The sequence below is a fragment of the Schistocerca gregaria genome, chromosome 7 (genome assembly GCF_023897955.1).
Source record: "Schistocerca gregaria isolate iqSchGreg1 chromosome 7, iqSchGreg1.2, whole genome shotgun sequence".
NCBI classification, from domain to species: Eukaryota; Metazoa; Arthropoda; class Insecta; order Orthoptera; family Acrididae; genus Schistocerca; species Schistocerca gregaria.
Window position 1 is genome coordinate 195,153,037 of NC_064926.1, and position 17,654 is coordinate 195,170,690.

General features: G+C 41.5%; 1 protein-coding gene across 1 annotated transcript in view; it reads right to left on the bottom strand.

Moving 5' to 3' along the window:
• LOC126281271 (von Willebrand factor A domain-containing protein 8) overlaps window positions 1-17,654 on the bottom strand; it is a 261,118-nt gene that overhangs the window by 151,597 nt on the left and 91,867 nt on the right. The window contains exons 11-12 of the mRNA XM_049980095.1: window positions 15,872-16,047; window positions 10,030-10,139 (exon numbers count right to left, since the gene is read on the bottom strand). Of these exons, the coding sequence (XP_049836052.1) occupies window positions 10,030-10,139; window positions 15,872-16,047 (286 nt within the window). The remainder of the gene's footprint in view (window positions 1-10,029; window positions 10,140-15,871; window positions 16,048-17,654) is intronic.

Sequence of the window (17,654 nt, forward strand, 5' to 3'; positions counted from 1 at the left end):
AATGAGAAACCAAATTAAAAATCCTTCTAAGTGTGAAATCAATTTTGTAATATGTTTTTAGTGGCAAAAAAATTTCAATGTTGTTGACATTCAACACAAATCTGTGCTGTATATGAACAGAACGTTTTTCTGTCATACTCTGTTTAGACAGAACACAGTTTATGATACCTCACATTGGCAGTAACACAGAGACTGGAGAAACAAACAGGCAGGTCCTAAGGTCAATGATGGCGGAGTTTATGAAGTAAAAAAAAAAGTCCAGAGTGTAGTAAATTGTCTTATGCTTATACAAACAGTCCAGAGAGCCAATCCAAATCAGGAACTTAATACAGACAAAGTCAAAATTCTATTGATCAATGGCAGCACTGAAGGCTTCAGCTTCAATGACTAACAACTGATTGACTGGTAAGTACGGGTTTTGGTATTTAAGGTCAGTCTTGCATCAGCGGGTGGATTCAAATGACATACTTGCAGCTGTGTTAGTACCCTTTGCTAGAGAAATCTGCAGCTGGAGTACGAAGCCCAAGTATCTCTGACTGTCTTCCATATTGATATTTGGTCTGGGTGGGGCATCTGTTGGACATTAACTCTCCCTCCCCCTCTCCTCCCCTCCCTTTACAGAGAGAGAGAAGTATTGGTATCCCCGCCAAAGATTCCCATGATAGTTACTCAATGTGATCATCTGAGACAGAAGCCAAAGCTGTTTTTGAAAGTTCCAACCAGTCAATGGGTTCTTGGATGCATCTTGACCCAGTTTGCAGGAGAGTGGATTCTGCTCATGATTGAGATGGGGACAGAGGGCGGCCTGCATGGGCACCTCAGTCTGAAAATGCTCAAAATCCATTGATTGTGGGGTGAGGGGTTCACTGGAGATGGTGGGAGCTAGAACTAGTTTAGGAGGTGGAAGCAGTTCCATCTCATTCAGCTCCTATGATTGTCAACCCCTTGTTGACCGTTAACATGAGGGTGGAAGCTGTTAACAATAGCAGCCAGGCTTATCCCCGACACATAGTTCAAACCCAGCCAGCAGCTGAGGGCAAGGGGGGAGGGGGTGGTAAGTCTCACAGTGGGCAGAACTGATTTCAATGCCTGACTAGATCCTCCTGACTGATCGCAACCTCAAGCATTTTTATGCCCCCTATGGCCAACGACAAGGCCTTGGGGCCACCCAGCATTCACCTAAATAATTGGTAATGGGAAGTTTAAGACTGAATGGTCAAATGGGGATTTGAAGGCTGTTGCTTCTCAATGTAGGCTGTGTGTGTGTGTGTGTGTGTGTGTGTGTGTGTGTGTGTGTGTGTGTGTGTGTGTGCGCGCGCGTGCGTGCTCGCGCGCGCATGCATGCATGAGTATGGTGAGCCATGCTGAGAAGGGGACAGGATCTGCAGTCATGTAAAATTTTGGCTGGACTACATCAATTCATGGATGTTCACCAATCTGTGGTAAGGAAGCTGGCAAATGATTCCATGGAGTTGGCTCTGATCATTATCTTGTCCATCAGGAATTTGAAGGTCCTGACTATCTGCTTAGCTTCCAAACTGGATGTGGCATCCTCCTATTTACAAGACTGTTTTAGATGTAGAGAATGACTACAAAGTGAATGTCCATACTGCAAATATTATTGATATATTACGTGGTCCATCAGAATTTTTGTAGTGGCACTGATTTTGCATTGACTGATGTTGAAGTTCAAGTTGTTTACAAAAATCCTGAAACACAAAGTCCGTGAACTGATTGTATCTACATACATACTCCAAAAGCCACTACTATATGGTGGATTGCTGAGGAACCTTGCACCACTACTACCGTATTTACTTGAATCTAACCCACACCTGAAAAATGAGACTCGAAATCAAGGAAAAAAATTTTTCCCAAATCTAAGCCGCACCTGAAAGTTGAGATTCGAAACTGAAGGGAGAGAAAAGTTTTAGGCCGCACCTCCAAATCAAAACAAAGTTGATCCATTGTAATATGAGACACAATTTAGGTTGAATGAATGACGATGCAGCTACAGTAGTTTGGTTCAAGTCGTAAGCTTAGCAGTTAAGCTTTACCAGGTAGCCATTGCTATGCGTCAGGCGCTCCGTCCATATTTATACGGGTACCCTTCCTTTTTCACATGCTTCGTCTGGTTTGAATCGATTGCTTATTTTTCTTTGATCTGATAAGTGCTGTTCTCTTTGTTATAGGTGTTTAAAGTCACTCTAAGCTGAAATGCGTTATTGTACTGTGTCATGCATTGTTTGTCGCATTCTGATAATGTGTGTTTACGACCTGTCACTGCTCGCGGCATGGCTTGCTTTTGTGCACGCTACCACCGCTTACGATTAAAAAAAAGAGGAATCATCTCATTAGCGAAACAATGGCAAGAGACTGCTATTTGTTGTTACTTACACTGCTGCTTTCTTTGGTAATGATCAACAAGAACCAAATAATAGACTGTGTGTGATAGAAGATGTTCTGAACGAGAGTTTAGCTAAAATTTTTTGCCATTTGAAAATCTTTGCAGATGCCTCCTTTGTACATTACATTCTGCACAGAAATTAGACACATCTTAGATTTAAAAATCTTGTCAATTGCCGTGCTTCATTTCTGACTGTATCATTATTAGGCATAAGAATAATACGAATATAAACATGACATTATATGTACATTCTTCCGCGTTTGCTGTTGTCTCACACTAATTTCGTAGTTTATTGGCAGACAGGATTTAAATGAGATAGCAGCAAACACAAAAGAATACATGGCAAAATGTTTATATTCGTATTATTCTTATGGTGAAGAGAACACTGCATGTGATTCACAATTCATAAAAGTTCCTATTACCAACCACCTCTTCTCACAGGTAGGAAAAAATTCAGAACGTAGAGTTCGCCATATTGAAAAACATCCCTAAACAGTCTTGCCAGTCAGATTTTCATAGTACATTGAAATGCTGCTACATTCGAAGATGAACAATACGGAATTTGTATTTACTTCATTGGGTAATGTATGAAAATGCAGTGGTCGAAACTCGGGGTGGAGAAAAAAAGCTCGTCTTCCACTTTTTTTTTTTTAATTGACTCAGAGGTTTTGGCACCAGTATTTATCTTTGTGCCTGCTAAGCATGCCTGTGTAGCGCTACATATATTCGATGGCAGGCATTAGTTGTGGCGGCACCTACCAACATTTTTCAGAAATTCCGCTTACTTTGCACTCGATTCTAAGCCTCAAGCAGTTTTTTGGATTACAAAAACCAGAAAAATAGTGCAGCTTAGATTCGAGTAAATACAGTAGTAATTTCCTTTCCTGTTCCACTCACAAACAGAACGAGGGGAAAATGACTGTCTATATGCCTCCGTATAAACTCAAATTTCCCTTATTTTATCTCTGTGTTCATTGCACAAAATGTTTGTTGGCAGCAGTAGAATCATTCTGCAGTCAGCTTCAAATGCCAGTTCTCTAAATTGCCTCAATGGTATTCCTCGAAAATAATGTCACCTTCCCTCCACGGTTCTCCATTTGAATTCCTGCCCATAATACATGTATGGTGACTGATCCTACCGCTAACAAATCTATAAGCCTGCCTCCGAAATGCTTTAATGTCGTCCTTTAATCTGACTTGGTGGGGATCCCAAAAACTCGATCAGTACTGAAGAATGGGTTGCACTAGTCTTATACATGGTCTACCTTACAGATAAACCACACTTTCTAAAAAATTCTCCAATAAATCATAGGCAGTTATTCGACATCAACATGCACTCTTTGCAAGAGGTGATCAGGGCATGGCCAAGGATTGAAATGCTGTGCAGGTGCTAACTGACTTTTGATGCAGATTAGGAAGTTCCAGAGAGTGCGTACATGGTCATGTCAACACTAGGCCAATACATGTGCGCCACATTATTGGCTTCATTCTGTTACATTCGCCAGTGTGCAATGTGGAGGAGCTACAGCACATGAGGGCAGAGCATTGGATGAGCTACCACCTGGCATTCAGAGTCGACTGTAGCCATCAGTATGACACAATCGGTGACATTAAGTCTGTGCCATAATGAAAACTAGGTGTGTCACTCTGGCCAAGTGCCCTTAGACAGGAGCTCCAGCCAGCTCTGCTGTACAGCAAACACCACCCAGTGAAGAAAAGGATCATGGCCTGTTTCTGATGTTACATTACAAGCCATAATCGAGAATTAGTAAAGTCTGTGTCACTGATTTTCATCTTAAGCAAAACACAGTACTTCATGCCTGTCATACATTGCACCTGGGCAGTACAGCATGTGGAAAACTGGGCCAGCATTTAAGTGCTGCATGATGTGCCATTAACCAATCTTGTAGTATAGTTATGCAGGAACAACACTCATCATAGCAGCTTCTGTGCCCTCTTATCGGGTAGTTTCAAACAGTGACTTAACTGCAAAATGATGGGCTTCTGATTGGCAATTTAGGTGAAACTTAGAACCATAGAGATGCATGTGAGACTTCTTGGTCCATATGTGACAGCCAACACCTCTTTCTCAATTTGTGAAAAAATCCTCTGTGGCAAACAATGGAAAGTCCAGGTTGGAACATCAATAATATTATGAGGAGGCTAGAGTGCTTTTCGCCATAAAGATGACACATTGGCACAACATAAACTGTTACACACATTTGAGCTTTCATATAGAGCCTTATCGTAAAAGAAAAGAAAAAGAAAAAAAAAAAAAAAAAAAACCTCGCGCGCACTCACACACACACACACACACACACACATTTACATAAGCATGCACATCTCATATAACCACTATCTCCTACTGCTTTGGATAAGATGCAACTATGTTGCGTCAAATGGAAGCAGCAATCTGGAGTGGGGTGGGAAAGGGGGAGAGATAGCGAGATGTCAGCACAATCTGGCAGATTGTGCAAGGAATATATGGTGCCAGGACAAGGCTACCAGGTGCAGCATTTGGAAACTGTGGGGAGGGGGAAATGTTTTCTTTTCTGAAGAGAACTATGGCTGACTGCCCAAATGTGTAAAAGCCTTTTTGTTGTGTCTGTCTGCATCTCAAATTGTCATCTTTATGATAGTAGCAATCTATCCTTCTCATAATTTCTCTGTGTCTCATTTAATGTTTTAGATGCAAATGCAGTGGGCTATTCCCTGCCGTTGGAATGTGTGTGTGACAGCACGGTACTAATACCACATTCTGGTGCACTGGTGGCAAGCACGATGTGTTTGCCAGAATGGAATGTGCTAAACACAGGGACAATTCAGGGCACTTTTAATGTTGTGAGAAATGTCTAGCATACTTCTGACCACACAAATTTAACACCTCTTTTTACACAACTAATTAAATGGATGTCGAATATGGGACACACTGGGAATAAATTTTGCATAATAATTAATTTTTTCCAATAACAACTGTAGTTCTCTGACATCATTAGGGGTTGGTATGTTATCAAAATATCCACATTACCCTGTGTGAGTGTGATACCTTCTTTTACTTCATGTTATGTCCTAGGTACCTTATACTTGGCTCAAACTAACTACATTTGTTGAAGCGATAATTTAAACCATGGGTTTGGAGCTGCTCACACAACACTTGTAGATAGCATAGTTGCTGCTCCTTTGTGGTTATGGTAATTAGCAAGTCATATAAATAGTAAAACACAGTTGGGGATACCTTGAATGAGTTGCTCAAGGTATCTTGAAATATTGCAGGAGCAATGGTGACCCCAAAAGGCAACTTTTTAAAAGACACATAGTGAACAGCATATTAACTAAAAACTGCTTTGAGCATATTAACTAAAAACTGCTTTGTATGATCATCTACAGGCAAATGAAAATAGGAGTAACATGATCCTTCTTCAAAAAATAATGGGTACCAGCCAATTTTGCCAACAATTTCTTCATATGAGAAATTAGAAACATACCAACATTTCCTTGAGCATTAACGATGGACTTAAAAACACCACAAATTCTATACAATCCACTTGGCTTCTTAACTACGACCATGGACATTACCCATTGGCTAGATGACACTGGGAATATTATTCCCATACTTTGCAATCTATCCAGTTCCACTCTAACTTGATCACTCACAGGGAAAGTCACTGGATATGCTCTACAACACTTAGGTGCTGCTGATTACTTCAAGGATATATGATCTTAGAAACCTGTTGCACAATCTAATACAAGTTCAAAAAGTTGCTTGTAGTGTGCACATAATGTATCAAGTTCTGTGAATGGTATCACATTTGAAATGAGATTCACTTGTACTGTCTTTGGAAACCAGACACCATGAAAGCAGATTAACCAAAAATGTTAGTTGCCATCCAAGCATTGACTACCAAGAGGGGTAGTTGCCAAGCTACAAGTTTATACGTAGCATGGACTACAATCTGATCCCACAATTGGCTTGACTGCCATTGTACACCACCATTCCGTGAAAGGTGTCACAGTTGTGGGGATCCAATGTGCCAGTAGGTGTCCACATTAACCAGAGACTCGGTTGCCGCTGTGTCCAACTGAAAATCAGCTGTTGCTCCATTCCATTTCCAGCTGTAACATGAGCTTGTGCATCCTTGCTGCTGCTATGGGCACTAGCAAGAAAGCATGCAGCACACCGATGGCCATTGTTATTATTGCATACTGGCCGAGATAGACATTTGCTAGGTGCCCCAACTGGTGACACACAAAGCAGGTCATATCAAGCAAAGAGCAGTGATGCCATCAGTGCTGTGGGACCCAGCAGAGGAGCCAGTTGAAGCATGTCCCATACCATAGGGTGGCGAGGGAGGGGAGGGGGGAGGGGGTAGAGGCTCTATAGATTAGGTCATCAACTACTCTCAGGGAGCTAACCCTTAAATGAAAGCATAGTTGTCCAGATCAGGGGTTGAATGCACAGTCGATACCCCTGCCTTGTAAAAAGCCCATCATCATGAAAAATTTAACAAGAACTACTGTTACAAAGGAGAATTGTGTCACGGAACATGAACATGTATATAGTGGTGCTTAAATCTGGAAAACGGAATGTGCATACATTGCTGCAGACAGGCACTATGAATAGTACTGTGGAAGAAATGCTAAGGCGTGGAATGGGAGTTGTTGCACTTTAGGAGATCAGGCTGAAGGGAAGGGGTAAGATTCACAAGCATAAATTCTCCCTATGATAGTCAGGAAAGGATAAAAGACAAGTGGGGTATGGAGTTGGTTTATAGCCTCCAGGGATATGCATAGATCTGTAACTGCTTTCACTCCACTTAATGAAAGAATATTTACTCTGTGTATCAAAGGTGAATTTCACTATGTGACCTTCGTGAATGCACATGCACCAACAGCAGAGTCAGCTACACGAGATTTGTGATACAATACCTAGATATAACTCCATGATAGGACTTTCCAATTATATAGCCAAACTGGGCAAAGAAGAGTCTTTCAGAAGCATGACTGACTAGGAAAGTCTGTGTGATAAAACTATTCATAACAGTATGAGGGTTGTCCAGTTTTCTTGTGTGATTAAGTTGAAGGCAGTAAGTAACTGTTTGTCATAGAAAAATATCTACAAAGGGACCTGGAAAATAGTGCGAATAAATGAAACAAACCAAATAGACCATATATTGCTATTGAAGAGGTAAGCATCTGACATGGAAAATATGCACACTTTCCAAGGATCTCATTCCAATTCTGATCATTGCCTAGTAGTAGCCAAAATGAGGCAAAAACTTGCTATGACAGCCAAAGGAAATAGTGCCAGAGTAAAGAATGGAATATAGAATCACTGAAAGATGGGTATACCGTTCAAGGGTATCAGAAGAGATTGTGACAGGAGTTATGAATAAAAGATACTGAAGACCATACAGACAAAGAATGGAACTCAATTAAAAAAATTATTCTAATAACAGTACATAAAATACTAAGGGAAACACAGAGATTTAAAAATGATAACTGGTATTATGACATGTCTAGACATGCAGAGGAACAGAAAAAGGATGCAAGACCTGTAACGAGATCATCTGGAGTGGAAGGAGTAGCTGCTGTCCCAGTAGGTGTATTATTGTCTCTTAGTCAGCTTATAATGAACAGGAGCTCTTATGGACCTGTCAGAGTGGTAGAGGAATGACACAAAAAATAACAGCACATAAAGGGTCCAAGAGAGAAGTGAAATGAATTGGAGAGAAGTTGTTAATATGGTGCAAGACAATGGTCCTCTGACATGCAGAATGAGTTGCACAAGAAAGCCTGATTACCAGTTAAAATCCAGATACAACAACCAATGAGAATACTATTTTCAAGGCAGAAGCAGTATTACGGGTACTGCTCACATATTTATATGCAATATAGGGATCACAATCTTCACACACATTTTTTCTCTAATTTATAAAGAACACCAACTGAAAATACTGTAAAATACAGGGAGCGAAAGGCTATTTACAATTTGCACAGAAACCAGATGGCAGTTATAAGAGTCAAAGGACATGAAAGGGAAGCAGTGGTTGGGAAGGGAGTGAGACAGGTTTGTTGTCTCTCCCCGATGTTATTCAATCTGTATATTGAGCAAGCAGTGAAGGAAACAAAAGAAAAATTCGGAGTAGGTATTAAAATCCATGGAGAAGAAATAAAAACTTTGTGGTTCGCCGATGACATTGTAATTCTGTCAGAGACAGCAAAGGACTTGGAAGAGCAGTTGAACGGAATGGACAGGGTATAAGATGAACATCAACAAAAGCAAAACAAGGATAATGGAATGTAGTCGAATTAAGTCGGGTGATGCTGAGGGAATTAGATTAGGAAATGAGACACTTAAAGTAGTAAAGGAGTTTTGCTATTTGGGGAGCAAAATAACTTACGATGGATGAAGTAGAGAGAATATAAAATGTAGACTGGCAATGGCAAGGAAAGCGTTTCTGAAGAAGAGAAATTTGTTAACATCAAGTATTGATTTAAGTGTTACGGACTCATTTCTGAAAGTATTTGTATGGAGTGTAGCCATGTATGGAAGTGAAATGTGGATGATAAATAGTTTAGACCAGAAGAGAATAGAAGTTTTCGAAATGTGGTGCGACAGAAGACTGCTGAAGATTAGATGGGTAGATCACATAACTAATGAGGAGGTATTGAATAGAATTGGGGAGGAGTTTGTGGCACAACTTAACCAGAAGAAGGGATCGGTTGGTAGGACATGTTCTGAGGCATCAAGGGATCACCAATTTAGTATTGGAGGGCAGCGTGGAGGGTAAAAATTGTAGAGGGAGACCAAGAGATGAGTACACTACGCAGATTCAGAAGGATGTAGGCTGCAGTAGGTACTGGGAGATGAAGAAGCTTGCACAGGATAGAGTAGCTTGGAGAGCTGCATCAAACCAGTCTCAGGACTGAAGACCACAACAACAACAACCAACTGACTGTTACTTTAAAAGCTATAAATTTCACTAAGAATTCCAGTAAATGATATCAAAAATGACAAGGACACAATGAAAATATAGGGGCTAAAATTGAGAGATCCACTTATGATTATAATAATGAAGTCCTTTCCAATGATAAATCCTTACTATACAGCATGATAATGATGGTTAACGAGTAAGTAAACATGATGTGATTGCAGGTGCTCTCCTTGAATTTCACAGATGAAATTTTCTTGCGTTAGCTGCAAGGTAGCCCTGTTACTTGCAGATAACCCATGATGATTTCATCAATGAGTTTCCCTGAACAAATATGTTTGAAGCCTATTGCTGGCTGATTACTTTTTGGTCTCAAAATACAACTAGAATGGGTGTCCTTCTAATTCTTCAGACATCCACAAATAAGTAATGGGTGTGACAGCTATCTTAAATCCCATAGCAGAAATGACTTGAAAATAAGTTAAAGACAATCAAAATATTACATTCATAATATTACTGCTGGAACTTCTTGAATATGTTGCACTTATCCATCAAATGGATGAGTGATTATGTACCAAAATAGCTTCTGCAAACCTCTGATAAAAATAACAAATTCTCAAACAACTTCCTGCAATGCTTCTGTTTCCATAAAGACGCACTTAATACAATTCATTACCACGTAAATATACATACCAGATGTGAGATGATCTGTAGTTCTTCCTCCAATGAGAGTGGACGCATTTCGTGAAACAGGAACAAACTCAATAACTCACTCGACAGCCACTGATTTCGACCTTGTGCACCTGCAAACATATAAATTGTTACCCATCAGAGTGGCACAAATGGAAATTCCATCTAATTCAGACAAAGGATTTGACAGAAAGAACAGACAACCAGAGTTAACTGTTATCATCATTAAGATTATTAGATATGGAGATCCATCTCAGATGGACAAGGTGGAAATCAACTACTTAATTTTCTTCAGCAGCCATCTCAGCATCTCCCTGAAATGGGAGACCATAACACCATTTTTGATAGTCAAATAGGTGTCTAAACTAAACCACACTAAACATAAATCCAGTGTTCTAACAAATGAATCTTAGAGCCCAGTAGATATGTGTTTAATGGATATAGAAGTTCAGACAGAAATACATAAATTAAAATTAGTACAAACAATGTAAGAAAAAACAGATCGTTACTTACCATAAAGAAAACACATTCAGTTGCATACAGCACAATCAAAAGACACTTTCATAAAGCTTTCAGCCACAGCCTTCATCAGCGAAAGAGAAACACATACCATTCATGCTCACAAGCAATCACATTCATGCACACATGGCCGCCAACTCCGGCAGCTTGGGCTAGAATGCAACTGTAACGTGGGATGCAAGCATCAGTTTGGAGAGGGAAAGGAATAGTAGTGAACGAGTGGGCACAGAGAGGAACGCTATCTGGTGAAGTGTGCAGGAACTAGAATGGCAGCAGGCACAGTGTCACGAAGTTGTGGGGTTGTGAGTTGGGGAAAAAAGAGAGTGAAAAAGAAGTGGAGTGGGCAAATATAGGTGGGTGCACTGGCAGAGGGCGGCGAACAAAGAGGGTGGCAGACGAGAATGGGGAGGAGATGAGAGAACAGAGTGGGTGGAAACTGATGAGTGGAGGATATGGGGATAATGTGTTACAGTAGGTTGAGGCCAGTACAATTATGTCAGTGAATGTGTTGTAAGGATAACTCCCATCTGCGAAGTCATAAAAGCTGGTGGTGGATGGTGTAGTGAAGCAGCCACTGAAATGAAGCATGTTATGATCAGCTGCATGTTGTGCCACAGGGTGATCTACTTTGCTCTTGGCCACAGTTTGGCGGCGTTTGTTCATCCTGGTGGATATAAAAAGCTGTGCAATGTTTCCACCACAGCTGCTAAATGACATGGCTGCTTTCACAGGCAGGTTGGCCCCGGATGGGGTAGGATAAACCTGTGAAAGGACTGGAATAGGAAGTGCTGAGGGAATGGATTTGGGCAGATCTTGCACTGGGTCTTCCACAGGGATATGATCATTGTGGCAAGGCATTGGAGATGGGAATGGCACAGGGGTGGACTAGGGTGTTGGGGAGGTTGGGAGGAGGGGGGGGGGGGGGTGAGGAACAACACTTTAGGAGGGATGGGAAGGATCTCGATTAGGATGTCCCTCATTTCAGGGCATGATGAGAGGTAATCAAAGCCATGGCAAAGGATGGGTTCAGTTGTTCCAGTCTGGGGTGGTACTGTGGGACAAGGGGATACTCCTTTGTAGCTGGTTCTTGGGGGTGGTAGGAGGATTAGGGGAGATCTCTTTGCGGGTCTAGGTTTGAGGGATAGTGCCTGTCTGTGAAGGCCTTAATGAGACCATCGGCATACTGAGCAAAGGAGTTCTTGTCACTGCAGGTACGCCATCCTCGAGTGTCCAGGCTGTATGGGAGGGATTTTTTGGTGTGAAAAGGATGGCAGCTGTTGAAATGCAGATACTGCTCGCGATTGGTAGGTTTAATGTGGACAGAGGTGAGGATGAAGCCATCAGAGAGGAGGGGTCTATGTCTAGGAAGGTGACATACTGGGGTAAGAAGGACCAGGTGAAGTAGATGGAAGAGAAAGTGTTGAGGTTGTGAAGAAACAATGATAGGGAGTCTTGGCTCTAATGATAGGGTGTCTTGGCTCTGAGTCCAGATCAATGAACATGAACCAAACTAGGGTTTTGGCATTTTGGAAGGCTAGTAAGGTCTCCTCTAGATGGCTCATAAACAGATTGGCATAGGAGGATACCATGCAAGTGGCCATGGCTGTGCCACAGATTTCTTTTTTCTTTCTTTTTTGTTTTGTTTAATACATTATCTTCAAAGGAGAAGTAATTGTAGGTTGGGATAAAGTTAGTAAGGTGTATGAGGAATGAGGTTGTGAGTTTGGAGTCTGAAGTACATTGGGAAAGGTAATGTTCAATAGCAGTAAGACCGTGGGCAGCTGGTGTATAAGAAGACGGCATCAACAATGACAAGTAGCATTCCAGGATGTAAAGGCCGGTGATGGTGGAGGGTTGGTGAAGGAAGCAGTTGGTGTCCTTGATGTGGAGGACTAGATTAAGGGCAATTGGTTCGAGGTGTTAGTCAATGAGGGCCAAAATTCTTCCAGTGGGGGCACCAGCATGCACCTTCCTATGCCAGCCTATTTAAGGGCCATCTACAGGAGCCCTTCCTAGACTCCCAAAATGCCAAACCCCTAGTTTGGTTTAGGTTCAAATGATATCTTCATGATATGGACCCAGAGCAAAGATAACCTATCATTATTCCTTCACAACATGAACACCTTCTCCACCATCCACTTCATTTGGTCCTTCTCAACACAGCATGCCACCTTCATACACATTGACCACCTCCTCTTGATGGCTCCACCTCACCTCTGTGCACAATACCAGGTGTAGAAGTATGAAGCCAGAATTTTGTTGCGACAATTACACCTCTGTTGTTTGAAACTGATAAACAATATTTTATTCAAAACAATCTCCATTGCTATTTATACATTTCTCCCACCACTCTGGCCAGCTATGCTAAGAAAAACTAAGAAAAAAAAATTAACAGTTCTTCTTTTGAAGCGAACCTGTCAGCGTTTTTCGTACATTTTCATACAAATTGGAGTATTGTTTAGTGAAAGCATGTCCCGTAGATGCAAACAGATGATAATCAGATGGAGCCAAGTCTGGAGAATAAGCCGCATGCCCTAGTATTTCCGAACTGAATGCCTAGATCGTTTCCCTGACCTATTTTGCTGTGTGTGATGGGGCATTATCATGGAGAAATTTGATTTTGTATTGCCTTTTACGATATAACAGTCATTTTCCATGTAATGCTCAATTTAAATCGATCATCTGCAGTTGGTAGCGATCAGTGTTAACGGTTTCACCAGGTTTTAGCAGCTCATAATAGATGACACTCTTCTGACACCATCAAACACAAACTTCTTTCCAAAGTGATTTGGTCTTGCAGTGGATGTTGATGGTTTGCCTGGATTAGCCCATGATTTTTCTCAAAATATATCCATATTTCATCACCCATCACTACTCGATGGAGAAATGACTTTCTTTGATATCTGGCGAGCAGCATTTCACAAGTGGTCTTTTGATTTCCTTGCTGTCTTTCAGAAAGTTCATGTAGAACCCATTTCCCCACTTTCTGCACCTTTCCCATAGCTTTTAACCAAAGAGAAACAGCTTTCTGTGTCACATTCAATTATTCCGCAAGTTCCTGTTGAGTTTGAGTATAATTTTTATCCAATAAGGCCTGCAATTCATTGTCTCCAAATTTTTTTGGTGGTTTCCCAAGCTCGTTGTTTCTCATATTAAAATCACCACTTTTCAATTTTTTGAACCACTTGAAACACTGTGTTTTCCCAAGAGCCTGTTCACCGAAAGCTTCAACAAGCAATCAATGCAATTCTGCACCAGTTTTCATCAAATGATAACAGAAAACCAATTCTGTCTGCAAATCATAATTTGCAGGCACAAAATTCAACATGTTTATGGATTTGAAACAGATACTGATGTATGGAACTTGGCTTACTGTGTTTTGGCATACACTGTCAGCTGTTACAGAAAGCAGATGGCACTGCAGACCTACAATGATAGCCACACCATCTATATGGAAAATCCAGTTTCATTCTTCTACACATGGTAAATCTACTATCACCAACATTACATGCATTGCGACAGATGTCATCTCTTCCACACCAAAAAATCCCTACCATACAGCCTGGCCACCTGCAAACAGTGTATCTGCAGTGACAAGAGCTATCCCTCTCAGTATGACAACAGTCTCAACAAGGCCTTCTCAGACACCTACTATCCGCCCGACCTAGTATGCGAAAAAATCTCCTGTGCCGTTTCCCCTCACACCCCCAATCCTCCCACAACCCCCAAGAACCAGCCACAAAGGAGTGCCGCCTTCGTCATCCACTACCACCCCAGACTGAAACAACTGAACCACATTCTTCACCAGGACTTTGGTTACCTATCATCATGCCCGAAATGAGGAACATCCTACATGAGTTCCTTCCCACTCCTCCTGAAATGGTGTCCTGTCACCCAGTCACCCAACCTCCACAACACCCTAGTGCATCCCTATGCCATTCTCAATCACAACCCCTTGCCACAAGGATCATATCCTTGTGGAAGAGCCAGGTGCACGACCTGCCCAAATCCACTCACCCAGCACTTCCTATTCCAGACCTGTCACGGGTTTATCCTACTCCATCAGTAGATCACCCTGTGGCATAACATGCAGCTGAACATAACATGCTTAATGGCTGCTTCACTACGCGAGCCACCTGCCTCTCCTCCACCAGCTTTTATGACCTGTGCAGGTGGGAGTTACTTTTGCAACACATTCTCCACAATTACCCAGTCTCAACCTACTGTAACTTACTGTCCTCGTACCCTCCACCCAACAGTTTTGACCCCCACTGTCCTCTCATCTTCTCCCCATGCTGATCCCCCACCCTCTTTGTTTGCCACACCTGCCAATGCACCCATCCATCTTTGCCCATTCACCTCCTTTTTCACTAACTGCCAGCCCCACTACCTCCTGATGCTACACCTACTGGTATTCTAGTGCTGCACACTTCGCCAGACAGCATTCATCTATCCACCCACCCACAACCCTACTATCACTATCCCTTTCCCTTCCCCACTCCCTCCAGACTGCTGCTTGCATCCCACGAGAGAGTTGCATTCTGGCCCAAGCTTCTGGAGTTGGTAGCAATGCGTGCACGAGTTGCTGGCTTGTGTTTATGAATGATGTGTGTTTCTCTTTTGCTGATGAAGGATGTGGCTGATAACTTTATTTAAGTGTCTTCACTCTGCTGTCTGCAACTTAAGGAGTCTTCTTTACAGTAAGTAGCATTTTCCTACATTGTTTTTGTAGCCAAATGGAGTATCCATTCTTTAAAATTAATAAAAAAGTTTTATAGTGATGTACAATTCCTCACATGTAAGAGAGAGGAATATCCTGCACATAAAATAAATTGCCATCACATTAAATGGGTGAGTTAGTGACATAATGTGATGCACAGAAAATTATGAATGAAAAGAGAAAAGAAGAAAAAGAGATCCACTGACAGAAAAAGCAGTCTGTTTCATTGTTTAGTCTGTTTCACTGTTTAGTTTGGCATGAAATGTTTCAGTGGCATGCTACCATCATCAGGTGCCCAGTGTTGGTTTATCAAATTCATCAGACAGCTGCAGGCCCCATTCAATTCCATACCATAAATATAAATTGAACATAGAATACTTTTAAGTGAACAGAGAAATAAAACAAGTTGCAATCTGTTCCAGAGAAAAAGTTGGGAACCTAATTGATTACATCCCTGCTCATGTTAGTAGCAACAGGCCGGCAGTTTCAATAAATATTAGATCTTATACATTAAAATTACTTTTAACCTGCTCACTGAGATAGCATCTCAGATACTCTAGTAACAGTAGTATTAGTACCACAAAGAGAAGGAAGCTTTTGGCTCACCAACAGCAGGAGGCTCAGCAAGGCCAACAATGCGGAATGCAGGATGTATCCGCAAGACACCAGATTCCTGAAGATCTCTATCTGTTAGTCCATACCTCTTCTTGTATTCATCATACCGATCATGTCGCACCAGTCTCTGCCCATCGTGGAGTGTCAGTTCTCTATCATGCACCAACCTGTTGAAAATATATATTAAAAACAAAGATTCCAAGACTTACCAAGCGGGAAAGCGCCGGCAGACAGGCACATGAACAAAACACACAAACACACACACAGAATTACTAGCTTTCGCAACCGATGGTTGCTTCTTCAGGAAGGAGAGGGAAAGACGAAAGGATGTGGGTTTTAAGGGAGAGGGTAAGGAGTCATTCCAATCCCGGGAGCGGAAAGACTTCCCTTAGGGGAAAAAAAGGACAGGTGTACACTCGCACACACATACACACACATATCCATCCGCACATACACAGACACAAGCAGACATATTTAAAGGCAAAGAGTAAGGGCAGAGATGTCAGTCGAGGCGGAAGTACAGAGGCAAAGAAGTTGTTGAAAGACAGGTGAGGTATGAGCGGCGGCAACTTGAAATTAGCGGAGGTTGAGGCCTGGCGGATATCGAGAAGAGAGGATATACTGAAGGGCGAGTTCCCATCTCCGGAGTTCGGATAGGTTGGTGTTGATGGGAAGTATCCAGATAACTCGGACGGTGTAACACTGTGCCAAGATGTGCTGGCCGTGCATCAAGGCATGTTTAGCCACAGGGTGATCCTCATTTTTTCCATTTTATATATATTATTATTATTATTATTATTATTTTTTTTTTTTTTTTTTTTTTTTTTTTTTTTGCCTACAAACTTTGAAACATTTCTAATATTTTACAAAATAAATTCTCAACAGCCTGAAAATACTTAAATGACAGATCACTTGATGTTGCAAGCTAAAAATATATGTCAAAACCAGAGTTTCCAGCATACAACGAGATGACCCATAATGTGGAAGGTAGGAGACAAGGTGCACGTGGCAGTATTTCTATGAGGATGGTCATGAGTCATGCTTGGGTGTCTCAGTTGGCAAAGCATTTGCCCTCAAAAGGAAAAGGTCTTGAGTTTGAGTCTCTGTCTGGCATACAATTTTAATCTGTCAGGAACTTACAAAATCAGAGTTATTTACAGATTAATTCATCAATGTGTCTGTCATTGCTGTAAATAAAGTTCTTTGAACTATAATATTATGAAAAGGATATGTTTCTACTCACTATACAAAGGAGAGGTTGAATTGTAGAAAGGCACAATGAATAGATCGCTATACATTTGCGATTGCAGCTGAAAGGACTTCTTATAAAGTAGAAAATACACACATTCACACAAGCACAACTCACACATGTATGACCACTATCTCAGTCTGACCTCAATGAACTGAGACAGTGACCATGTGTGTATGTATGTATATGTATGTGTGTGTGTGTGTGTTTGTGTGTGTGTACATTCTAGCTTAGAAGGAGGCCTATGTTCCTGTCTGCAACTCACCGTCTTCTCTGTATGGTGAGTAGCAGCATATTCTTTCCATGATACTGTCATTATTCCATCCTGGATTTTCCATTCTTTGAATTATAGTTATAAAACTAAGGCCCCTGCACACAAAATAACTTGAATAAGATTCATTGATAATGTGAGTTGGCACACAGTCAACTGATGATCACTTCCTGTGTAGGGTTCCACAGATGGCTTGACTGCACAGGGACTCACCAGTAAATCACTTGCAACGTCTTACCAACCTGTTACAAGTG